Consider the following 25364-nt stretch of genomic DNA (forward strand, 5'->3'; position numbering starts at 1 on the left):
TTGGTGTATACCTGGATCACCTGCACGTACAAGAAGGCGTTTCATATACGCCCGCCCATCAGATAGGTACACAAAGTCATGATGCGTATGGAATACAGCATGTGTGGTCCTATTCTAGCTGTCACGTGGTATCACAAATTTGGTCGGACTGCAAAAACTGCCAGGCTACGGTGAGGCCGACCAAGCCATACGTCAACAGGTTTATTTTAGGTATTATAATCCGTTTGTTTCATTCTATTTTTCGATGAGGTAAATTGTAGCTCTCACGTGGTACCACAAAATTGGTCGGACACAGGAACCTGCCAACACAGGATTTGGCCAACCACTTTTTTATTACTGTCCTCAAAGGCAGCTATCGTACCATACAAGTTTCACACGATTTTTCGATAAAATTTTTTTGATGATTTTTTTATAAATTTGGCCGGACTGCAAAAACTGCCAGGTTAAGGTGAGGCCGACCAAGACATACGTCAACAGGCTTATTTAAGCTATTATAATCCGTTTGTTTCATTCTATTTTTCGATGAGGTAAATTGTAGCTCTCACGTGGTACCACAAAATTGGTCGGACACAGGAACCTGCAAACACAGGATTTGGCCGACCATTTTTTTTTTACTGTCCTCAAAGGCAGCTATCGTACCATACAAATTTCATACGATTTTTCGATAAAAAAATTTTGATGATTTTTTCATAAATTTGGTCGGACTGCAAAAACTGCCAGGTTAAGGTGAGGCCGACCAAGACCTACGTCAACAGGCTTATTTTAGCTATTATAATCCGTTTGTTTCATTCTATTTTTCGATGAGGTAAATTGTAGCTCTTACGTGGTACCACAAAATTGGTCGGACACAGGAACCTACCAACACAGGATTTGGCCAACCACTTTTTTATTACTGTCCTCAAAGGCAGCTATCGTACCATACAAGTTTCACACGATTTTTCGATAAAATTTTTTTGATGATTTTTTTATAAATTTGGCCGGACTGCAAAAACTGCCAGGTTAAGGTGAGGCCGACCAAGACATACGTCAACAGGCTTATTTAAGCTATTATAATCCGTTTGTTTCATTCTATTTTTCGATGAGGTAAATTGTAGCTCTCACGTGGTACCACAAAATTGGTCGGACACAGGAACCTGCAAACACAGGATTTGGCCGACCATTTTTTTTTTACTGTCCTCAAAGGCAGCTATCGTACCATACAAGTTTCATACGATTTATCGATAAAAATTTTTTGATGATTTTTTTATAAATCTGGTCGGACTGCAAAAACTGCCAGGTTAAGGTGAGGCCGACCAAGACATACGTCAACAGGCTTATTTTAGCTATTATAATCCGTTTGTGTCATTCTATTTTTCGATGAGGTAAATTGTAGCTCTCACGTGGTACCACAAAATTGGTCGGACAGAGGAACCTGCCAACACAGGATTTGGCCGACCACTTTTTTTTACTGTCCTCAAAGGCAGCTATCGTACCATACAAGTTTCATACGATTTTTCGATAAAAAAATTTTGATGATTTTTTTATAAATTTGGTCGGACTGCAAAAACTGCCAGGTTAAGGTGAGGCCGACCAAGACCTACGTCAACAGGCTTATTTTAGCTATTATAATCCGTTTGTTTCATTCTATTTTTCGATGAGGTAAATTGTAGCTCTTACGTGGTACCACAAAATTGGTCGGACACAGGAACCTGCCAACACAGGATTTGGCCGACCACTTTTTTTTTTACTGTTCTCAAAGGCAGCTATCGTACCATACAAGTTTCATACGATTTTTCGATAAAAAATTTTTGATGATTTTTTTATAAATCTGGTCGGACTGCAAAAACTGCCAGGTTAAGGTGAGGCCGACCAAGACATACGTCGACAGGCTTATTTTAGCTATTATAATCCGTTTGTTTCATTCTATTTTTCGATGAGGTAAATTGTAGCTCTCACGTGACCCAATAAATCTGGTCGGACTGCAAAAACTGCCAGGCTAAGGTGAGGCCGACCACTTTTTTTTTACTGTCCTCAAGGTCAGGTATCCTACCATACAAGTTTCATTCTATTTTTCGATGAGGTTTTTTTTGATGAATTTTTGTCCAACGTTTTTGCCATTTGTACAAAATCTGCCAGGTTAAGCCTAGGCCGACCAAGTGCGTTGGAATCTACTAAATGTCAGGTACCTCTACAGGGTAGGTATATTCTATTTTTTGATGAGGTTTGTTTCATGCAGCCGGCTCCCGGACTATAAGTTTGAATCCAAAAAATCCTTGTCTGAAGCTCTAACCTACTCCCATGCCGGTCACACAGACTAGCCTAGACTAGACATCATATCATCTGAAACACGACGATTGCTGTGACCAATACTTACCCAAGAATCTCAACAACTATTCTTTTCTTTCTTTATTTCATTGTAGTCATGTTCTTTACAGTAAGGTGTGTCAAGTATAAAAACGGTATTTATATTATTGATCGCTGAAGGGTTTCTTTGGTGGCCCCTTGATGAGGGGATTTCTTTGACTGACCTTTCTGCCCCAGAAGCCGACTCACTTCTCAGTCAAAGAACTTGGTTTTCTGAGCAAAACAGTATTTATTTAACGTATATTTTTTGTTATCAGAATGAACAATATGAGGATGGGCAGTGAGGCCCCGCGTGCGGCCGGCGACGGCGACGATGACCTCGACTTCGATCCCTTCAAGGAGACACAGAAGGCCCTGGCCGAGATGATGGAAACCGAGATGATGCAGAACACAAGCGGGTGAGTTTAGTATATGGGTTGTGACCAGAGGGAACAAAATACAGATGGGCAGCGAGGCCCCGCGTGCGGGTGGCGATGACGACCTCAACTTCGACCCCTTCAAGGAGGCACAGAAGGCCCTGGCCGAGTTGATGGAGACGGTGATGATGCAGAACACTAGCGGGTAAGTTTAGTATCAGGGGCGTAACCAGAGGGAACATACACATGAGCAGCGAGGCCCCGCGTGCGGCCGGCGACGGCGACGATGACCTCGACTTCGACCCCTTCAAGGAGACGCAGAAGGCCCTGGCCGAGATGATGGAGACCCAAATGATGCAGAACACAAGCGGGTGAGTGTCTTAACGATCTACGAGGAAACATGCCTGTTGAAGGAAAAGTACAGTCAGCGATAAAAGCTTCAATCAATAAGTAAATGTTTGACAAAAAGTCATTACTGACTGACGCTTCTCGACCCCGATAAGGTGGAGCGAGACCTATACCCTGTATCTTTAGGTATGTAATAAATAAAAGTAAACAAATAATTTGTACATTTTCAGGTAGTTATAACACTTATTGGTTAACCAGCCAAATACAAAACCAGTCACTGATCGACCTGTCTTCAACATACATTATTTGGTAGTGTAATGTTCTTACTTGTTTAAAACTATGTAATTTAATTTATTTAAGAAGTTATCCAGCTGCTGAGAAAAAGTGTATCCTTGACCTTGTTTACATAAGTATAATATACAAATTTTACCTTCCAATAAAATTGGTATTATGTTTCCTTCCACATCGAAGATCTTCATTGTTTCATTGAGAGAGTAACGCGATCGTTGACCGATCGATGCCGCTAGCGTCTATGCAGTCGCTCCGCTCCACGCCGTGACGTAGTTCCGCTTCCCGTCCCTGCCAACCATTGCTCGCTTCCCGCTAATCGCCGCCGCCATGACATTGTTGAGGAGAAGTACCGTCGGCATAAAAGTAGCCTAGTAGCCTGCCAGGAAGGCATTACTCAGATCTTCGATGTGGAAGGAAACATAATACCAATTTTATTGGAAGGTAAAATTTGTATATTATGTGTTCCGTACTCCACATCGAAGATCTTCATTGAGACCTGTTTATTATCTCCTGGTGGCGAGTTAGCGGGCGCGCAAGCGATAGGGCTACACCTACTGTCATAGAACTCAGAGAAAGAATAAATATGTATACACCATATTGCAACCCATGAAATCACAGTGACTCGTTATAATGTGAATTACAGGAAATTGAGAATTGAAATTGTAATCTCAGGTTCGAATCTGACGTTAAACTGGTTTAAGAGAATTCTCATTCGAAATCGCATCCGATCCGCAGAATCTCGGCAAGTCATGTTCCCAATTAACATAAGCGAAAATATCGCTAAGTGAATAGCTTTCCAGCCAATTTAGTTATTAAGTATATCGTGGATCAAAAGCAATCGTAGGCGAGGCCGGCTTGGATGAGACTGTGGCTGAAAGAAATAAGCGAAGTGTCCCCTAACATTTTGTGTAATTCTCGCAAGGTGACGTACCCAGACTACCTACTTATACTGGGTCTATACTTTATTCCGGAGCTTCTAAGAGTCCAGTCGGTAAGACACGTTATCTGGTTTAGAGCCGAATTTCGGACACAAAATAATAGCGTTAAAGTTATCTATGTAATTGCCCGGGCTACAGTGTAGTAGAGTAAGGTCATTGACCCTGCGGCCTGATGCTAACAGCAAAAGTGCGGCAGCTCTTCTGTCGTACTTCTTCTAACGTACCTAACGTTGTAGGGCTATTTAAATTAGGGCAAGTAGATGTCTCGCGTCCCAAGCTGGTGCTTTGGGAGGCGGTGGTCTCGCTATTAATGGCGTTGGAAGAAGGCATAGTGTCCGATAGTGGTTCATACACAGCACTTGTGAGAGGCTTATGAACGAGTATCGTTCTGAAAGCTAACATGGATAATAGAAATAGACGTCTGAGATAGCTCGCTACTTCACTGGATAGAGGTACCTGGCAGTTGATCTTATTTTTGATGCACCATAAAGACCGTTTCTACATTGTGGCCGTACATGCAGCCTAGACAAGGGGACGAGATCGACAGGGGCTCCCGTTACTGGTTTTCTATACAAACACAGTACCGGAATCGGGAATATCCGGTTCTTCCATATTAGTGAGACAGTGACAGTTGCGTTTCGTTCGCTACGTAGCGTTAGACCTTGGCATGTTATATGCATGCGCCAGTCACGCCAGTAGCGGACGTCACTCCTGATCCCGCCAGCTCGGTGTTGGAGCGTCCTATCTGACAGGAGCTACGCCTCATTCTTAAGGTCGTTGACTCGTAAGGGAGGGCGGTTTACTAGGACCGCCAGTAAATTGCAAGCTTACCACAGCTGCTTTAAGACTCTCCTTATCACGCCGTCGCAGTACACAGACTAGGCTGGGAGGTGGAGACATCCATGCCAAGTCTCACAGGCAGCTGTCAAACGTCGTGGTAGCAGTTCAATGAGTCTGTTAAGAAATACCGTGGCACAGTGCGAGGGCTCTCGAAAGCGGAGGCCGGCCAACAAGGCGCCTGTCAGGTGAAGATAGTCTCGGCGGCTGCTGGGCGCAGCTGCCACTCGGGCGCGCAGTGACTCCTTGATAAACCGTCGCCCTCGGGGGTTGTACCGACCTGGCAAGTAGCAAGCAACCAGCGCGACCTGTAGACGATCTGCTGGCATCAGCAGTTTTTGTGACAGCCGTAGTAACGGAAGGGATGTAGTGTCGCCGTCGTTTTATGTATACTGTACCGGTGCGGTTGTATGTTTACACTTCTGTCGTCAGCGCTGCAGATGCGGCCCGTTAACGGTTACTCTTCGCTGAAAGGGCCTTACCTCGTACATTGTCTACCAATATTGGAGATTGTAACGGACTGCTTGCATAAGATGAGGAAGAAAGTGGTGCGAGGCTTTCGGCAGCTCCGTGTTGCTGGGGACTGCGAAGGCTTCACCTTCCTCCATGAACTAAAGTTTGCGAATTTGAGATTGAACAGAAGGCATTGAGTCTCATTTCTGCGAGAAACTCTGCAGCAAGGCAGGCCTGTATGTCGCGAAAAAGAAAACTTTCAATCGGGGTGTTGTGCCGCGTGTCCCACGTGATGTCTAGGAGCGTGATGGTCTAATTCGCTTTATCCGAAGAGACACCCTATATCGAGTTAGTATAGGGCATCGAGTTAGTAGCATGCTTTTAAGGAAATCGAACTGATGAAATCAAGTCTAAAATCGATTTTGGCGCTTTGCGTAACAAAACTGTTTGATAAAGTCGAATACAGACAGATGGAAACTGCTGGAGTCCTCCTGGCCCCTTTCTCTTAGCACCGGAAACTCAAGCTTGTTCAGGCGCAGCGGGTTTATTTGTCCCATTTTGTTTATTATGGCTTTCCGCACGAGTTCGTCTTTGTAAGACGGAACTTAAGCTGGAGAGCGCGAGCAAGCAGAGATAATTATGTGAAGTCTGCAGACCTTTTCGATGCCTTTCACCTCGGTTTCGAGCGGTCGCACAGGGCCTTGTCGCTAGCTGTTCTCCGGTTGGACCACTCCATGGCCTCGAGAAGTCGTAGGAACTTCGAAGCGACACAGCGAAGTCGATCAGCACCTTTATGAAGCCCGGGAACACGACGTATTTTCCTCTGAGTATCGACATATCTTACCGCTTTCAACTCCGGGCAGTCGAGCCGCGCTAGGACGGGGCTCTTTACGACCTTGTCTGCCGTCGCCGGAGGATTCTTTAACCGAAACCAAGAGCTTAGCGGTCTGTTCGTGCTGTACCATACCATACCTATACCTGCACCATAGCTATAGGCGCCTGCATACCTCAATGGAACCATGTGGACAGGACAAAACCGGTGCCTGAGGCCGGGCGGCTCATGGCGGCCGCCACTGGTTCGGGAAGCGCTGGTGCGTGAGGCGAGGACCCATAGTGGCGGCCCGCTCTAGAGGCGTTGTCGCGCGAGGCGGGCGGCTCCATCGTGGCGGCCGCCGCCACCGGCTCGGGAGGCGCCGGTGCGTGAGGCGAGAGGCGCCATCGTGGCGGCCAGCTCGGGAGGCACCGGTGCATGAGGCGGTCGCCGTCTGGCTGGCTGGTCTGGGAGGCACTGGTGTGAGGCGAGAGGCGCCATCGTGGCGGCCAGCTCGAGAGGCGCCAGTGCGCAGGTGGTGGTGCCATCGTGGCGGGCGGCATCATCGTGGCGGGCAGCGCCATTGTGGCAGCCGCCGCCGCCGCGTCGATGCGTAATGCGAGAGGCGCCATCGTGGCGGCCAGCTCGAGAGGCGCCAGTGCGCAGGTGGTGGTGCCATCGTGGCGGGCGGCATCATCGTGGCGGGCAGCGGCATCATCGTGGCGGGCAGCGCCATTGTGGCAGCCGCCCCCGCCGCGTCGATGCGTAATGCGAGAGGCGCCATCGTGGCGGCCAGCTCGGGGGGCAGGCGGCGTCATCGAGCGGGCGGCGCCATCATGGCGGCCACCGTCGCCAGGCTCAGGTGCGAGAGGCGCCGTCGTGGCGGCCAGCTCGACAGGCGCCGGTGCGCGTGACGGACGTTACCGGCACGGGAGGCGCCGATGGCTAGGCTCGTAGCTGCACGCATCATCACGGCGACGCTGTTGCCCTCGGCGGTGCCATCGTGGTGGCCACCACCGGCGCGTAGGTCACCAGCGACGTCATGACGGGCGGCAACCAACGCGGCGATCGTCGCTGTACTCGTAGCATTTCCACTGCTTACACGTAACTTACCTTCCTTCCGCTCGAGCAGTCGGGACGCAGAAGCGGTCCGCCTTCACCTTGGCGCGATCCACCCGCGATGCGCCCGCAGCTGCAGGAGCGGCGTGTGATGTCTCGCAGAGCCACGCGGATCTCTCGGAGTCCCGCTGGACTGGAAGCGTCCGCACCGTAACTGCAGCAATAGGAGCGGGCGTGTAACGTCTCTCGGAGTCCCGCGGACTGGAGGCGTCCGCACCGCGACTGCAGCAACAGGAGCGGGCGTGTGACGTCTCTCGGAGTCCCGCGGATTGGAGGCGTCCGCACCGCGACTGCAGCAACAGGAGCGGGCGTGTGACTTCTCTCGGAGTCCCGCGGACTGGAGGCGTCCGCACCGCGACTGCAGAAACAGGAGCGGGCGTGTGACGTCTCTCCGAGTCCTGCGGACTGGAGGCTTCCACCATGGCCCGCAGTGTCGCGGTGTCTCGGAGTCACCTTGGACGACAGCAGAAGACGGGCCCCCGCGCCGGGGGACGGGGCGCCCCGGTCGCGCCGCAACTAACAACACGAGGTACTCCCAGGCTACTGCCTGAGAACCCTCCGCGAGTGACGAAGTAACTTCTGAACGCCAATAAAATTAGAATATCTTAAACTGGCTCACCGGATGGTTCGAGACAATCCAAACCTCCCTATCAGCGAAGCGCGGCACCCGACAGCGGCGCGCGCAGGCCGTCCGCCGCCGCGCCGCCCGGGCGCCGCCGCCGCCGCCGCAGGCACGATGACCGCGCGTTCCCTCTCCGATGCGGAGCGACTTGTTACCACTTGTTAACAAAAACCACTGACGCACTTCCTACTTCGATCTCGAAAATGCGAGTTAACGGTAACGATTTTAGCAGCATGGAATGTGAAAATTAATTTAGCAAGAAAAAAGTGGGTAGAATCGAAAAGCACCGTTCGATGACTTCGATCGCGAGACCGCCAAAAGACTAATAGTGGCGATCTCTGCCATATCTCACTATTTAATCGACCGAGCTTTGGATCGGAAATGTTAAAGCACCATGCTGCAAAAATATACGCAAAAAATATTTGCGGACCATCGGTCAAGACGGTCGACGAAACAATGTCATGGCGGCGGCGATTAGCGGGAAGCGAGCAATGGTTGGCAGGGACGGGAAGCGGAACTACGTCACGGCGTGGAGCGGAGCGACTGCATAGACGCTAGCGGCATCGATCGGTCAACGATCGCGTTACTCTCTCAATGAAACAATGAAGATCTTCGATGTGGAGTACGGAACACATAATACGCATAAGTGAACTTTAATCGGTCTACTGTTGCCATCCTTGAGTTCCAAAACGATCCATAGATCCTCAGCTGTTGAGTGATGGGATGGTTGCGGGGTTACCGTTAGTTCCCTACGAGTAGCAATAATGACGCCGCCCCCGCGGGTTTGTCCGGTTAAAGACAGATCGCGATCACGACGCCATACGACATACCGGTCATCAAATAACTCCGAGTCCCGAATGCCGTCCACCAACCACGTCTCAGTCAGCAAAATGATGTCATAGGTAGCAAGATTAAGGTTACGATAGAATGTCAGAGTTTTAGAGCGTAGCCCCCTTACATTTTGGTAGTAGATACTAGGATAATTAGTTTTTGTACTTGAATCCGTAAGAGTAAGAAAATATATCATAAACCGAACAGATTTTAATCAAATACAATTTCACTTCATCCAATAAACAATATGATTTAACAAAAACTTTTGACTAAAATCCGGAGGCAGTAAAATTAAAGCTAAAAATAAAATAAAAATATGCGCAATAATTAATTACCAAATGGGACCTTTTTTTAACTGTGTCCCCTATTAAATAAAAAAAAAATTACCCACCCTACTATAGAGGTTGAATGTCAAGAATCGGTGTAATAATGTGGTTGTTGCAGCGACAACATGGAGCTGGTGCGGCGCTCGCGCCTGCCGCCGCCCGGCTTCGCGCATCCCGCACACCAGCAGCACCAGCACCAACACCAGCACCAGCAGCCCCAGCATCCCATGCATACAGGTATGAATGGTATGATCATTCACCTTATACTATTCTAGGGAAACTTTTATTTTTATATCTTTTCGAGACAGGTGTAGGGTTGGAGCCGGTATAGCTTTATTTGACGTTAATAAGCTCATCGTAATATGTCTACTTGAATAAACTATTTTTTTATCTTTTAAATTCTTCCGTCGTTCCAGGTTTCAACAACACCAGCGCGTCGTACTCGGACTGGACCCAGATGGACCCCGCCATCATGTCGACGTCGGTGAACTTCGGCAAGCCGCCGCCGGCGCCGCTCGGGCCGGGCGCGCTGAGCAGCCAGCAGCAGGAGCTGTGGGCGCGCTTCAACTCGCTCGCGGTGGCCCCGCAGAGCAAGCTGCCCCCGGGCTGGGGCAAGCTCGGCTGGGGCAGCTTCGCCGCGCCGCCCCTCGGCAACATCCCCCTCCCGCCGGGCTTCTCCCCCGCCAAGCCCCCGCAGCACCCCGCCGAGTGCATCGACGCCAAGTAACGAGCGATCCCCGCGATTTTCTATATTATTCCTTTTCCGTTGGTGATGTGAACGATAAATCTTTGTATTGAGAGAGGATATTTTAACGAGAGAAATATGATAACGAAGGAATTTGTAAAATAAATTAACATATTTGTTTTATTTGATGACGGTTTTTCTTTCGCGGGCCCCCGTTTTATTTTATCATATTTCTTTTACGCGCCCGATACGTATATTCGTTATATTATATATTTACTGAAATCGTATCCCTGTTATGACAGATTATATTTTCTATATTAAAATGAAATGCCGATTACTCGCTGTTCCATTTGTACCTTATTGAGCCATACTCCATGAGAATAACATTAAAACGAACGAGAATTCATTAATTCTTTTAATGATACACCTTTCACTAAAATATACATTTTAAAATTGCCGAAACTTACGAGCAATGAAATTTTTTTTGTAATGTAAAGCGGTAGAGTTGTAGCGTGAGTCCAGACTGTGCCAGTGGTTTTTTTAAACGTCAAACTACTATTAAACTATGGCGTTTAAATAACACTAGCACAGGCTGGACTATTAAAATCGCTGCAGGGTTGTCTTGGTCTAACTCTAGCCGTAAAATGGAGACCTACTAGTATGTGACTAAAAAATAAGCAAGTTATGCCTTCAAGACCTTCAAAATGTATTTTCATTGCTCGTAAAAGTAGGTACATAAAATAATGGTCATCCATAATAAACACCATAAATATAATCTTCAAAGATTCATTGACGCCTATCAGTAAAGGGGCCCACTGATTAACAGTCCGGCAGACGGTATCGGCCTGTCAGTTAGAACAAAGTTTTGACAGTTCCGAACAAATGACAGGCGGACTGTTAATCAGTGGGCCCCTGACTATCAGAAGCTGTCCGAACAGTGACGAAAGCGATGAACGAGCCTGCAGGTCCTGCATTAGGTACATGAATCCTGTAAGTTGAGCCATCGTGGGGTCTGTTGCAAAGAGTACCTATAAATAAGTATATGGTCTGTCTGTGTCTGATAATTGATAACTGAAAAATATTATTATAGCGAACTACGTTTAGAGGTATTTTTCTTCCAAAATGTTTTCGTAAAATCTAAAGTACCCAATAAGTATTAAGATACTCTTGGGTCTACGTCATCCACGGCATCAGAGTCGCACCAAACTAACCATGTATGACAGAGGGATAGAGTACCACCCTTAGACAAAATACCATTATGCCACATTGTATCTAGATTCTAGACGTTATGGTTATTACGTTAAGGTAGAGAATGAAATGTACTAGGTACCAACCTAACCTATCCAATGAAATGACAAACTTTTACTAGACCACGATGCACTGATACACCGTCATTGGAGCAAATAAAAAATACATCTTTACAAGAAAAGCATTTTAGAAATTTTATTTTCAATATCTTCGTGGTTACCGTCAGTGGCGGATTTGCATTCTTTGCCGCCCTAGGCCCCAGGTCCTATAGCTGCCCCTTTCGCAGCACCCATCATATTGACTACATTTTAAGTTATATTTCTGGTTATCATCAGCGAATTTTTTGTAACAATTTGCCGCCCCTATTTTTTTGCCGCCCTAGCCCGGGTCTAGGCCTACTGGGCCTTAGGGTAAATCCGCCACTGGTTACCGTGTAACAAACAATACGATATTTTTAGTTTTAAATAACAAAATTAGGGGTTTTTCCCATCTATAACCTCCCTAGGGTCCCTGCCATCCCACGCCACGGCGCTGCCGTTATGCCACACGTAAAGGCCGCTGCCAGGAGGCCGCAGCGCCAGGCCTGCGGGGACTTTAGCGGCGTCCCCGGGAGCAATGTTGCCGGCCCCGTGCGTCATGTCAGATTGCACGTAGCCTGGGTGCACGCAGTTCACTGATATCCCTGGAATAGTATGTTTAAGATATTAACCTTTTGGACGGCAATGACCGATATATGGTCAAACAGAAAACTGTGTTACGGTCTTTCCTGTAGACATACACAAGAGTTAAGGGAAAACTAGTGTGTTCGCGCGAACTGTACATTTTTCTCTCCTGTGGGCAATAGTTAACAGCTTGTGGGCATGTAAGTAATGATTTTATCATAGTTCTCTAAATAAAAGGAGGACCTTTTCACGTGGATAAAGGTTAAATAAGAAAATTAACTTTTATAGCCCTTAACTCTTGTGTATGTCTACAGGAAAGACCGTAACACAGTTTTCTGATTGACCCATATCCGCACCGCAGGTTTAACGCTAAAGATCGATTAATCGGTCACAGAGCAACATAGAGACCTACGTGCATATGCATAAAGTTCAATTTCTATTTTGACACTTCGGTAACGTGGCGTCTGAGTGAGAGCTTTTGTGTTTGACACGGCGTCGAAAAGGTTAAGGGGCCCACAGATTACCAGTTCGCCGGACGATATCAGGAGTTGTTCGGAGCTGTGAAATTTTGCGTTTAACTGACAGGCCGATATCGTCCGGCGGACTGGTAATCATTGGGCCCCTTTAGGGTACGTAAGTGTCAGCAATGCGTATGTAAGCTCAGGAGTTGTAGGTGTCCTGGGTGTCCATGCGCAACGGTAACTTACCATCAGGCGGCGATATGCTTGTTTGCATCGTAGGACATAATTATAAGAAAAAGTGTATCATCATCATCACTATAGGAAATATGAAAGAGTTTCTAGCCAATGAAGAAAGAGCCGCATTCGATCTTTAAAAATCTGAACTCGATATTGTTTGACATCTCGCGATGTTGCTTGCTATTATCATCCCCAATGATCGTACATTTTCCAGCATATTTGGTGCAGCAGAGTGGTGTTAACGGAATCGGTATAGATAATTTCAACTGAAATGGTTAATTAAGGTTAATATTAACGGAATTCACGCTAAATAATCATTTCAGTTGAAATTATACCAATTTCATTAACACCACTCCGCTGCACCAAAAATGCTGGAAAATGTACCTACGATGTCTGATCATCACACCTTATAAAACCAAGTCCCCTGTGTCTGCCTGTATGTTAGTGATAAACTCAAGAGTGATTATTAGGAAGGTTTAGATGTAGGTATAATTTGTACACGTTTTTAGGGTTCCGTACCTCAAAAGGAAAAAACGGAACCCTTATAGGATCACTCGTGCGTCTATCTGTCTGTCTGTCCGTCTGTCACAGCCGATTTTCTCCGGAACTACTGGACCAATTAAGTTGAAATTTGGTACACATATGTAAGTTTGTGACCCAAAGACGGATATGTAACGTAAACAAATGAATTTTAAACATGAGGGTCACTTTTGGGGGGTAAATGTGAAAATTAAAAAATAAAGTTTTTCAAACTATATCGCGTTACATATCAAATGAAAGAGCTTATTGTAAGGATCTCAAATATATATTTTTTTATAATTTTCGAATAAACAGTTTAGAAGTAATTCAAGAAAATAGGCAAAAATTTACCATTCCCCCCCTTTATCTCCGAAACTACTGGGACTAAAATTTTGAAAAAAATACGTAAAATAGGCCTATACCTATAGATAACAGGAAAACCTATTAGAAATGTACAGCCAAGCGTGAGTCGGACTTATTTACTTAGTTTTTGATCCGACCCCTACGGATTTTATAAAGACATTTCACTCACGTTTCACATAATAAAATACATTGTTAAAAATTGTGTAATGTACGGAATCCTTGGAACGCGAGTCCGATTCGCACTTGGCCGGTTTTTTTATTCGTAATTTCTGCTCACCTCTATCAACTAATCTGCGATGTAACATAAACGTGTAAGCGTTTACACCAACTTTAGACACGACGTACGGGGAGTTACCCCACCCATCAGTTTCTTCCCTCCCTTCTTTAACTGCGTCCACATATTCTCTCATCAACTTTTTCAATTCATCCAAACTTAAGTCCTCCCTTTTAATTTTCCTTCTTAATTCCTCAGAAGGAATCCTGCTTAAGTGTCCTGATGAACTCGAAATATTCACTATAACTCCACCATTGCTAATCAGCGGTAGAATATCCTCAGTAAAATTAACCAAAGAAAAGAAATTCACGAACAAAGTCTGCTCTGCTTGATAACTTTTTGGTTCTACACAGTCTTTTAGAAAAAGTATTCCTGCGTTGTTTATAAGAAGGTCTATTTTCCCATGATTATTTTGAATGTATTCAGTGAATTGCTTAACACTGTTATTGTCGGTTACGTCCAATTGGTGGTAGGCAGGTTTCAAGCCGAGATTTTCTAATACTTTGCAAGCTTCTAGCCCTCTGGTTGAGTCTCTGGATGTCATATACACTGTACCGTGGAATTGTTCACATAATTCTTTCACTAAAGCAAAGCCGAGACCTTTATTTGCACCGGTTACAACTGCTACTTTTTTATTTGACATAGCACCAAGTTACTTTTTAAAGTTATCTTGAAAATGTTTGTGAAAACTCGAACATAACCTAACTTTTCTTTATCTTTACACTAAATGATAGGACTTTATCGCTCCAATAAGTAATGTGAACTAAAAAAAAACTAATGATAAGATATAACTAGTTATTTAAACTTTACACAAGTTAAAACTATTAATTGACCTTACTACTGACATGGGAGATAGTAAATCGATTGTTTACTAATGTAAGTTTCGAATAAATCACTCAAGATGTCACTATAATGGTAAGCATTATACAATACCATACCATACCTAGTTAACAACGCCATCTAGTTCCTTATGTTGACTACTTTTAGCTAGGGCTAGACCCTACGTTACCTTTTATTACTTTCTCGAGTCAAATTGGGCCCCAAAGTCGCAGATCGCAATTATAAGTTTTTACCAATTTCAGTCTATATTCTTATAGAAATCATCACGTAGATAAAATTGTTTTTTTTACAGATATTATTTAGAGAGTAATTAAGGTATTGCAAGGTTTCAGTTGTTTCTTCAGGAGGTAAAAAAAATCAAAACCTGTGCGAATCACCAACGCGACATTAGAATTAAGATAAATAAATCATGATTATGATAACTAGATTTTAAGAACGCTACTCATATTTAGTTCAAAATGAACTCTAATATAAAGAGATAAGGTGCGTTTTTTGGCGCTTACAATCATTTGGACAAATTAACGTGATCAAGTATTAAAATATACTATAATGTTATAGAAATAGGGTCGATAATAGACTGGCTTCTGACGTATGATTATATTTATGCACGATTATGATTATCATTGAATTGAGAATCACTGTGCCGGTAGCTATGGACTGATAGGCACATCGGCCCCTGAGTTGTGACTGCAGTGAAGTAAAGAATAGGTAAGTCTAATTTAAAAATAAAATATAAAACTTTAAAATATATTAAAAATACCATTGTTATCACAACCGGCAATACGACGCTTTGATAGCATACTTTACGCAGTGCAAGTGTATATTTCATAGAAGTTTCACGCGTTTAAAATAACACTTGCAATGCGGGTGCTATCAATATCGTTGTAGACTTATCTTGTCTAACCCTATTCCTTTGGCTACTATTACATACTAGGTACTTAAATTACTTAACTGATACTGATGAGTTTTCTTGTAACATTGATGTAAGTATTATATCTAAGGACTGGCCTTACGGGCACTATAAATGGTACTAGTTGGTCGTGTCACTCACGAATACTAGCCAATCGTGCAGCCTAACGCAACTAGTTGCGACCAATCGCGGGCGTGATGCGAACTCATCAACCAATCGCGTTATAGCGATGTCACACCGCTGCACTGGCCCCATTCATGCCCCATTCTTATTGCCCGTAAGGCCAGATATACACCTCAATGCCTTGTACATTACAGAGCCACCATGACAGCAATAGAGACTGAAACCCTCCTAGAGTACATCCTAGTGGAATACAGATGGCTGCTGGCGTTCTTCGTGCTGATGCCCATGTCCTTCGCGTGGAAGGTCTGGTCCAGCGTCAGGAACTATGTGGTATTCAAGATGAACAGCGCGCCGAAGATGCATGAGAGGAAGGTTAAGGACGTTCAGAGACAGGTAGGTTCTAGATGGAAGGATTTATTAGGTACCTACAAACATACAACATGCATGTAATTTAGTGGTATAGTCAGAATCAAAAGAATCCGATCAGACTACGCGTAAAATGTACAGTCGGTCACCTAAGTATATCCACTTTTGTATACAATTAGTAGGGCAACTTGGGTGCTTAAAGTTGGGGCACCGTACCTATAAATACCGTCAGTCTCTGCTAGCTTAACACATTCAGTGCCATGAATACGTATTGTGTTCATTTTGTATTGGAAATGGGGCGCTTGGCATTGAAGGTGTTAAGGTGCAGTAGGTTCAGCCAGCAGGGTTTTTGAAAAATCGTAGCGCTTTTTTAGAGCACAATATGGTTGCAAAAAATTTAATTAGCAATCTCTCAGGCCTTTTCTCTCGTAACTTCATGATGCGAAACCTAACTTTTTGACTTTCGTTCGAAAGAATAAAAACACGAACGTTATTAGGTCTTCAATTTGTAACAATTTATGCAGAAAAGCTATAAATATGAAGATTGCTTCTAAAACAGTAACAAAATTATCTACGGCCTATCAACCGAAGATTCGTCTAATATTATGACATGTATACTGTATTGTGATGTTTTCTGGTGTTAGATAAAAGCGTGGCTGGCCGGAGACCGCAGCACCCGTCTATGCACAGCGCGACCCACCTGGCAGACCATGTCCTTCCGCCAGGGCCTCTACAAGAAGACCTTCACAAACATCAGTGTGAACCTCGTGGATATTCTCGAAGTGGATCAGAAGAACATGGTAAGAACCCGTTCAAATTAAAGCGTGGCTGGCCGGAGACCGCAGCACCCGCCTATGCACGGCGCGACCCACTTGGCAGACCATGTCATTCCGCCAGGGCCTCTATAAGAAGACCTTCACTAACATCAATGTGAACCTCGTCGATGTGCTCGAAGTCGATCAGAAGAACATGGTAAAGAACCACTCTCAAATTAAAGGATGACTCATCCGTGAGTCATCCTTAATGTGCGGTTGGCCGGAGACGCAGCATACTGATGGTCTGCTGTGTACAGTGCGACCCACCTGGCAGACCATATCATTCCGCCAGGGCCTCTACTAGAAGACCTTCACAAACATCAATGTGAACCTCGTGATATGTGATCGAAGAGGATCAGAAGAACATGGTAAGAACCCGATCAAATTAAAGGATGACTCATCCGTGAGTCATCCGTGATCATTATGAACACCTCGCTCGCTAAGCAAGTATTGCTGCTGACTGTACAGCGCGAACCACCTGGCAGACCATTTCATTCCGTCAGGGCCTCTATAAGAAGACCTTCATCTGCATATGAATGTAAACCTTCTGGACGTTCTCGAAGTGGCACATAATGGTAGGCTTTAGGTAGGCACCATATAGCCCCAATTTCACCAAAATTTCCGATAGTGATTTCGTTCGTAGGCTGTGACTTTAATTTCGTCTCTTGCAAGCCAAAGTCCAATCGTGTCAAAAAACCGTCCAAACGAATATCTACTCTTGGTATAATGGCCCAATGCGGATTGGGGACTTCACATACACCTTTGAATTTCTTCGCAGATGTATGCAAGTTTCCTCACGACGTAGCGTGATGATGATGTAGCGTGGGGACTATAGCCCAAGCCCTCTCGCGCTCGAGAGGAGGCCTGTGCCCAGCAGTGGGACGTATATAGGCTGAGATGATGATGGTATAATGGCTTGACAGAACAAGAAACATTATTTAGCGTACGTCCAAATACAAGGATACTAAAACATTTACTGTTGATTACAGACAGTCCGCTGCGAGCCCATGGTCACCATGGGTCAACTGTCCAGTACCCTCGACGCCCTGGGTCTGTCCCTGCCCGTGGTTCCCGAACTCGACCAGCTGACCGTCGGAGGCCTGGTCATGGGCACGGGGGTGGAAACCTCCTCACACGTGCATGGGCTGTTCCAGCACATATGCCTGCAGTATGAACTGGTGTTGGCTGATGGGTCGGTGGTCACTTGTAGTAAGGTAAGGGTATAGGACCAGCCGACTGTCGGAGGTTTGATCATGAGAACAGGAGTGGAAACCTCCTCACAAGTGCATACGCTGTTCCAGCATATATCGTCAGTGGCAACCTAAACTCACAAATTACTAAAAATGTATTAAACAAAATCAACCTTAGGGTACCAATATGGGGTCACTATGGACTTGTGCTGGTAATTGGTAATTAGTGAGTTTTGGTTGTCACCTGACGATATATGCCTGCACTATGAAATGTTGGCTAACGAATCGGTGGTCAGATCACTTGTAGTAAGGTAAGGGTGAGAGAAACTCTGTGAGCTGCTCACAACGAATGACTTATTAACATATTTGCTCGAATGCATCCTCTGCTACGTGCTTCAAAGCCCTGTCAATTAGACTCACTGCTGTTTAAGATTTTTAAATACTTTAGTCGTTAATGTTAAAGTTTAAGAGTGAATGACTGAGACAGTGAATGAATGAAGAATTAAGTTCTGTGGACAGTATTTTTGAGATATATAAGTATGAACGAATAAGTATATACCTAATAATTTTTAGGACGAGAATGCAGACCTGTTCTATGCAGTTCCGTGGTCATACGGCACTCTTGGATTCCTGGCCTCAGCTGTGATCAAAGTCATCCCTGCTAAGAAGTAAGCTATATTTCAATTAGTTCCGTCTAGATCTGGCGAATTTTACGTCAACAATACACGTCGCTATCAAATATGTAATTTGTAAACCGCTTGCTTCTTAATATCCTCCTAAGGCTCAAGGTCCTACCTTCAGTTCGGATAAAATTTAAATCCTATTTAATTGGAATAAAGTACCTTTTCCTTTGTTTCGTTCAATTTTCCAACAACGCAAAAACAACTCTATTTCCTACACTGTAGGTTCAAATTACAGTAGCAAATTTTGGCTTGTTCATTTGTATTACTGGGCCTTAGGAGGATATTTCATCCACGATGCAAATCGTACTAGGGCCAAATTCGACATGTACAACTGTCAGATTTCGCATCCACGTCAAATCAACAGTTGATTTTATTGTATACTGAGTGTTGATTCCATCAACGGTGGATAATATCATTTGGTACAACCAAAACTCAACTGTAAACTAAGGGTGGTTCGGTTTGGTTTGCTTGTCACCCTAACTGTGGATTGTTAATGTCAAATTTTGACATTGTACGTATTCGAGAACTTATGATTTTTCCCACATCAACGGGAGATCAACACGATACGTCAAACGTCGCTTGTCGAATAGGGGTCCTGCATAATGCATAATATATCTTCTTAGGCAGTTATCATTACAATCACAAATAATTCGCGAATGGCGCGCTAGCGGTGCATAAATTTACTGTATTTCGACAAAATATCGCCAAATCTGAGTTTATTTACTTAATTTTTTTCTCCTAAATCGGATGTTTGATTGTTTCAGATATATCCGGTTAGAATATCAGCCATACACCAGTCTACCAGAGCTCTCAAAGCGTTTCCAAGAGGAGTCCCTCAAGCAACAGCCTCACCAGTTCGTAGAAGCCCTGTTATACAGCAAAGACAAAGGAGTACTGATGACAGGAGACATGGTGGATGAAATAGGAGGCGATGGCAAAGTAAAGACTTCTCTGGATCAAAAGTTTAATAACGATAACTATCGGTAGTTTTACTGACCTGAGAGTATAGTTTTAAAACACAGATAACAATATTATAGGTATTTAGGTATTAGGTAAATAGCTCAAAAATTTGAAAAGACTGAGTAAAAATGTGGTTACATTTCATGTACGCTGCCGGGGCAGAGTTTAAACCTCTGTTGCCTAGCATATAGATAAGATAAAGTGGAGTTATCGGGATAACTCCACTCACTAGGTTTAAACTCTATTAAACTCTTCTAAATCGAAGCTTCTTATTAAGTTTTAAGAAAAATAGCATTTTTCAACATCATCTTACAACAGCTAAAAATTCAAAAGGCTTTCGACATCCGAAATCACATCTCGGGCAATCTGAGAACGCTCTGAAAGGGTAAGGGGTTAGTTAGAACATTTACCATACTTTTTTTGTTGATTCTTCCAGTACAACCCCATTGGCAGATGGTACTCTGAGTGGTTCTACAAGCAGGTGGAGCGTCACTTAGAGAACTATGAGAGAGGGAGCAAGCAGCCAGTTGTCGAATACATCCCGCTCAGGCACTACTACCACAGACATACTAGGAGTCTCTTCTGGGAGTTAAAAGTAAGATACGGGTGTAGTTAAGTTTGATTTAATGAGGGTTACCATATGAAAACATCCTGACAATAGTACAGCATTAACCTTCCCTTTCCTCTGCCTAACTCATAGATAACTTCTAGTAGTATGAGGTTTCTTAAAAACCTTGACACTCTCCATCAAGTCCCCCCGGAATCTTGACAAAGGACATGTCCAGACATGTCAGGGGAAATTGTGTACTAGTTACTGATGAACAAATTGGATTTTTATGCCAGGATTGCGGTGATAGAGAAATCGCTACAATCAACCACCCAAGGTTGAGATTATTACAATAAGGGCACAGTTAATTGTCATTTAAAAAAGAAACAGCAGCATAAGAAATGAGGGCACTAACATGTTTATTGGTAATAAGACTAATAAGTGTACCTAAATCCATATTATCGTTGTATTCGTATATTGCTTATACGGACTGTAAGATTAAAAAACCTGCTTAAAGCCCTGTTTGTTCCCAGGACATCATCTCCTTTGGCAATCACCCTCTCTTCCGTCTGTTGTTTGGCTGGCTAATGCCACCCGAGGTGTCTTTACTTAAGCTGACGCAGCCTGAGGCAGTAGGCAGGCTTTATGACAAGGCTCATGTCATCCAGGACATGCTGGTGCCCATAGAGACCTTGGAGAAGGCTGTGCTGCTATTCCATGACAAGTTTAGGGTGAGTCCATGCACCTTGCAATCTCCTTCAGCTACCACCCCCTGCTGTTTGGTTGGCTAATGCCACCTGAGGTGTCTCTACTGAAGCTGACGCAGCCCGAGGCAGGCAGTAGGTAGGCTTTATGACAAGGCTCATGTCATCCAGGACATGCTGGTGCCCATAGAGACCTTGGAGAAGGTTGTGCTGCTATTCCATGACAAGTTTAGGGTGAGTCCATGCACCTTGCAATCTCCTTCAGCTACCACCCCCTGCTGTTTGGTTGGCTAATGCCACCTGAGGTGTCTTTACTGAAGCTGACGCAGCCCGAGGCAGTTGGCAGGCTTTATGACAAAGCTCATGTCATCCAGGACATGCTGGTGCCCATAGAGACCTTGGAGAAGGCTGTGCTGCTGTTCCATGACAAGTTTAGGGTGAGTCCACCTTGCCTCATCTCCAGCAACCAGCCCCATCTTCCGCCTGCTGTTCGGCTGGCTGATGCAAGTGTCTATTTTGCATTTGTGGAAAACATAGCGACTCTGGATTGCATCATACATTTTCTGTTTATTAGATTGAATTTTAAGAAGGTAAAGTAGTTAAACTATGTGAAAATAAGGCGACTAATATTTTATGGTACCTATGTTGAAAATATAATATTTAAGTATAATAAGCCGAGAAGAAGGCTAACGACGTGTATACAATTTAATATTGCTAAAAGTATAGCCCTGGCTGACCTGCATTGTCCGAGATAATGTTCAGAGTATATTCCGGTCTACTATTACTTTCGCAGGTAGGCAGGATGTCGGCGATGTAGGCCAGGCTGTAGACTACCTCCTCAAAATACTTTCTTTAGTCGCTGCAACTATCATCTGCAAAGATGCTGTGGCCAATGATGATGATGATTATTTTCGCAGGTGTACCCGATGTGGCTGTGTCCGTTCAAAGTACCCAACAACCCTGGGCAGCTGAAGGTCACCGGCGACTGGCAGATGTTCGTCGACATCGGAGTCTACGGCGTGCCAACTGCTCCTGGATTCGAAACTGTAAGCCATGTTTACCTTAAAATCCATGTTTGATGTGAAGGATAAATTTACCCATTAAACAATCATGGAGTTCATGGACAAATAGACGAGTACTAAAACGGATGACGAAAGACTGCAGGCAGATGCTGGATGCGGCAAGCTGAGGACGAGCTATGGCGCTCTTTAGGGGAGGGCTATGTCCACCAGTGGACTACTATAGCCTGCCATAAGACGTCCACTGCTGAACCTATAGGCCTCCCCCTTGGACCTCCATTCGTACCGGTTGGAAGCGACCCGCATCCAGCATGAGGAAGATAGTTCTAAAATATTAACATGTTTGGCTTATTACTTTTTGCTCCAGGTTACCTACATAGTCCCATTTGACTTTTGATAGGTGACAATGTTTACCGTCTATGATGGCAAAGTTGGCCGGTTTCACAGTATTTACTTTGCCTTTGTAGAATCCCTTGAGAATCTCTCACCCGGAAACTTAAGAAACAATTATAAAGAGCGTTTGCTAGAGGAGATTTGTATAATTCCGCTTCCACACACTAGGTACCTACATAAGGTTAAATGGGGCAAGAGAAACACTTACCTACTGTATCTCTTACGCTTATACGTACAACGCGTCTGTGAACTCTATTATAACACCTGCAGAAGAGTTTTTAAGACCAAGTTCGGCCTGGCCAGCCACATTCCGGCCCATAACAGGCGTAATCCGTAATTTCTGAGGTCGCCGTCATCGAAGGCGATGAGGAGGACTATATACGTATCGTGAATCCTCGTATTATTTCTCTTGCCCCGAGTTAAATAAACTATGTTTCTCTCCCTTATGACCTCACGAGCCCATTTCAGTGCAAAAGCTTTTTGAATATATGTTTGATGAAGATAGCCTGTTTGAAGATCGTCTTCTGCTTGCAGGTTTCAGCAACCCGCAGCGTAGAAAGCTTCGTGACCCAAGAGAAGGGTTTCCAGATGCTGTACGCTGACACATACACTACGGAGGAAGAGTTCCGCCGCATGTTCGACCACACGCTGTACGACAAAGTTCGTGAGTCCCTGCCGTACTGTAAGGAGGCCTTCCCCGAGATATACGGCAAGGTTAACCGGAGCGTGAGGAAGTGAAGCAGTACACCCAAGAATATACTCTATTACAATGCTCTAAAAGTTCAAACTAGTAAAACCTCAGTAGATTCTTAGATTTAGTTGTTCGACAAGGTTCGTGAGTCCCTGCCGTACTGTAAGGAGGCCTTCCCCGAGATATACGGGAAGGTTAACCGGAGCGTGAGGAAGTGAAGCGGTACACCCAAGAATATACTCTATTACAATGCTCTAAAAGTTCAAACTAGTAAAACCTCAGTAGCTTCTTAGATTCAGATGTTCGACCACACGCTGTACGACAAAGTTCGCGAGTCCCTGCCGTACTGTAAGGAGGCTGTTCAGACTGCAACCTTTTTACGTTCGTAATGTATTCGATAATGACATAAATTTGAATTTAACATATTAAAAAGAATTGTGTCACCAAATTTTCACTCACATCTGTCATATCATCAAATATAGTCGCCCTTTAATATAATTTTCGTATTTTTATTTAAATTACAACAAAATAGAGAAGAAATTACACCAATTTTATTCATGGTCCTTGCTGAACCGGATATAAAGGGAAGTGCAGTGTTTTTAAGTTTCAATCTAAGAAGATAAACTGTGAGTACATTCAAGTTAATTATTAGTGTCGCACATCGGGTTTCCAACTATCAATTACGGATTTAAAAGTGTTTACAATAATCAAAAACCATTTTCAACAAACTCTGCAAAAGGGGAAATCATATACGTTTCGTACCCCCCGGAAAAATGAAAAGGGGAAAGGTGACCAATTTCGTACACCCTCAATAAAAGTATTGCGGACATGATACCCTTTTGTTCTAAAACATTATTTACGACTAAATTATAAATTTTCAACGGACTTTGAACATTTTTATTTTCATCTATCTCTGGATTTGGAATTTTTTTGGAATATTTCAACTTGTAATTTCAATTCATTATTGTCAATATGGACGCGGAAATATCATTGCTGGTTGACATTTCTGTACGCATCGCAAAAGGCCATACTAACTTCAGAAAGTCACCTAAGGAGCGCGTAACAGTTTCATATGTAGAATCGCGACTAGAAAATTTGGAATCACTGTGGAAAAAGTTTTCTTTAGGACATGATGAATTGGTTAAAGCCTATGCAGCACTAGACGTGGAAAAATCTATATATGGAACAGAAACAGTATACGACGTAACTGAGGAAAATTACTTGGATTATAAATGCGCACTGAAAGATGCACTCAACCGATTGAAACCAAATCCAAGTAACTCCGATACTTCGTTACACATGTCAAAGGCTACAACTTCAAAGACCAGTCATGTCAGGCTACCAAAGATTACCATTCCAACATTTTCTGGACTTTATACAGAATGGATGAGTTTCAGGGATCTATTTGTTTCACTCATTCACGACAATAATGAAATTGATGATGTACAGAAATTACATTACTTGAAGGGACATCTCAAGGGAGAAGCTGAACAATTATTACGACATATACCCATAACTAATGATAGTTACGAGCAATGCTGGACTCTTTTGAAAAGCCGATACAACAATAAACAGTATTTAGTTAATAGCATTTTACAGCGGTTTTTCGGTCAAAAAAGCATTTCAACCGAGTCCTCCAGTGCAATCAAACAATTACTAGATGTTACAACAGAAACTTTAAATGCCTTGAAAGGGTTAGGTATTGACACTGGTACATGGGATGTCATGATAATTTATATTGTTAGCCAGAGATTAGATTCGGAGAGTAGGAAGCAATGGGAGTCTAAGGTCAGCGAATTGGTATCGAGTTCCGATAATTTGCCAACAATTAAACAATTCAAAGAGTTTTTGGAAACCAAATACCATTCGTTGGAGTTCTTAGATTCAAAATCAAACACTTTTGTTCAGAAACAGCGCACTTTTAATTCTCACAGTAATCAAATAAATCAATCGTTTCATGTAGCTCAGTCAAGTTGTGCATTGTGCAAAGATAATCACCATCTTAGAAGCTGTAAGGATTTTATTAATAGGGATCTTGATAGCAAGCGTAACTTTGTGCAAACACAAGGGTTGTGTTTCAATTGTCTGGGCAACAATCATTCGGTAAAACACTGTAAAAGTACCACATCGTGCCAAATATGTAACAAACGGCACCATTCATTGTTACATTTAAAGGGCGAATCTCACACTACGGTGGCGAATCATTCCATTGGCAATGAAGCTTCACCAGTTGTGAGTCAAATCAAAGCACCTATCAATGCTTCATCATCTGAGGAGCATCCATCAACCTCTACACACATCACCAGCCATTTTGTTAAGGGTGTAGCACCTCGGAAGGTATTAGCAACAGCTGTAGTGTCAGCTGAATCACAAAATGGCGGGAAACATCAACTTTTGCG

At 44.0% G+C, this 25364-nt stretch overlaps 3 protein-coding genes across 3 annotated transcripts in view; 2 read left to right on the forward strand and 1 right to left on the reverse strand.

The window, feature by feature from the left end:
• Positions 1–10366, forward strand: part of LOC134675467 (uncharacterized) — a 35627-nt gene extending 25261 nt beyond the window's left edge. The window contains exons 15-17 of the mRNA XM_063533737.1: positions 2601–2741; positions 9394–9512; positions 9692–10366. Of these exons, the coding sequence (XP_063389807.1) occupies positions 2601–2741; positions 9394–9512; positions 9692–10002 (571 nt within the window). The 3' untranslated portion in view covers positions 10003–10366. The remainder of the gene's footprint in view (positions 1–2600; positions 2742–9393; positions 9513–9691) is intronic.
• A 1293-nt stretch (positions 10367–11659) lies between these two features.
• LOC134675625 (carbonyl reductase [NADPH] 1-like) lies at positions 11660–14452 on the reverse strand. The gene is made up of 2 exons (XM_063533953.1): positions 13728–14452; positions 11660–11890 (listed from the first exon to the last, which is right to left on the reverse strand). The coding sequence occupies exons 1-2, from the start codon at positions 14365–14367 to the stop codon at positions 11682–11684; spliced, it is 849 nt and encodes a 282-aa protein (XP_063390023.1). The 5' UTR covers positions 14368–14452; the 3' UTR covers positions 11660–11681.
• A 1330-nt stretch (positions 14453–15782) lies between these two features.
• LOC134675507 (delta(24)-sterol reductase-like) lies at positions 15783–23018 on the forward strand. The gene is made up of 9 exons (XM_063533771.1): positions 15783–15990; positions 16608–16763; positions 17768–17992; positions 18542–18636; positions 19416–19590; positions 20048–20206; positions 20692–20889; positions 21780–21908; positions 22809–23018. Exons 1-9 carry the CDS (start codon positions 15799–15801, stop codon positions 23010–23012), a joined length of 1533 nt encoding a protein of 510 aa, XP_063389841.1. The 5' UTR covers positions 15783–15798; the 3' UTR covers positions 23013–23018.
• The last annotated feature ends 2346 nt before the right edge of the window (positions 23019–25364 follow it).

This window comes from Cydia fagiglandana, chromosome 22 (assembly GCF_963556715.1).
Source record: "Cydia fagiglandana chromosome 22, ilCydFagi1.1, whole genome shotgun sequence".
Taxonomy (NCBI): domain Eukaryota; kingdom Metazoa; phylum Arthropoda; class Insecta; order Lepidoptera; family Tortricidae; genus Cydia; species Cydia fagiglandana.

Bases quoted from the DNA above. Each gene is read 5' to 3' on its own strand.
- LOC134675625 (XM_063533953.1), bottom strand. From the start codon at position 14,367: ATGTCAAATAAAAAAGTAGCAGTTGTAACCGGTGCAAATAAAGGTCTC. The intron at 11,891-13,727 runs GTGAGCAGAAAT...ATACTATTCCAG, and splicing joins TCGCAGATTAGTTGATAGAG to GGATATCAGTGAACTGCGTG.
- LOC134675507 (XM_063533771.1), top strand. From the start codon at position 15,799: ATGACAGCAATAGAGACTGAAACCCTCCTAGAGTACATCCTAGTGGAA. The intron at 16,764-17,767 runs GTAAGAACCCGT...TGTTGATTACAG, and splicing joins AAGTGGATCAGAAGAACATG to ACAGTCCGCTGCGAGCCCAT. The intron at 18,637-19,415 runs GTAAGCTATATT...TGATTGTTTCAG, and splicing joins AAAGTCATCCCTGCTAAGAA to ATATATCCGGTTAGAATATC.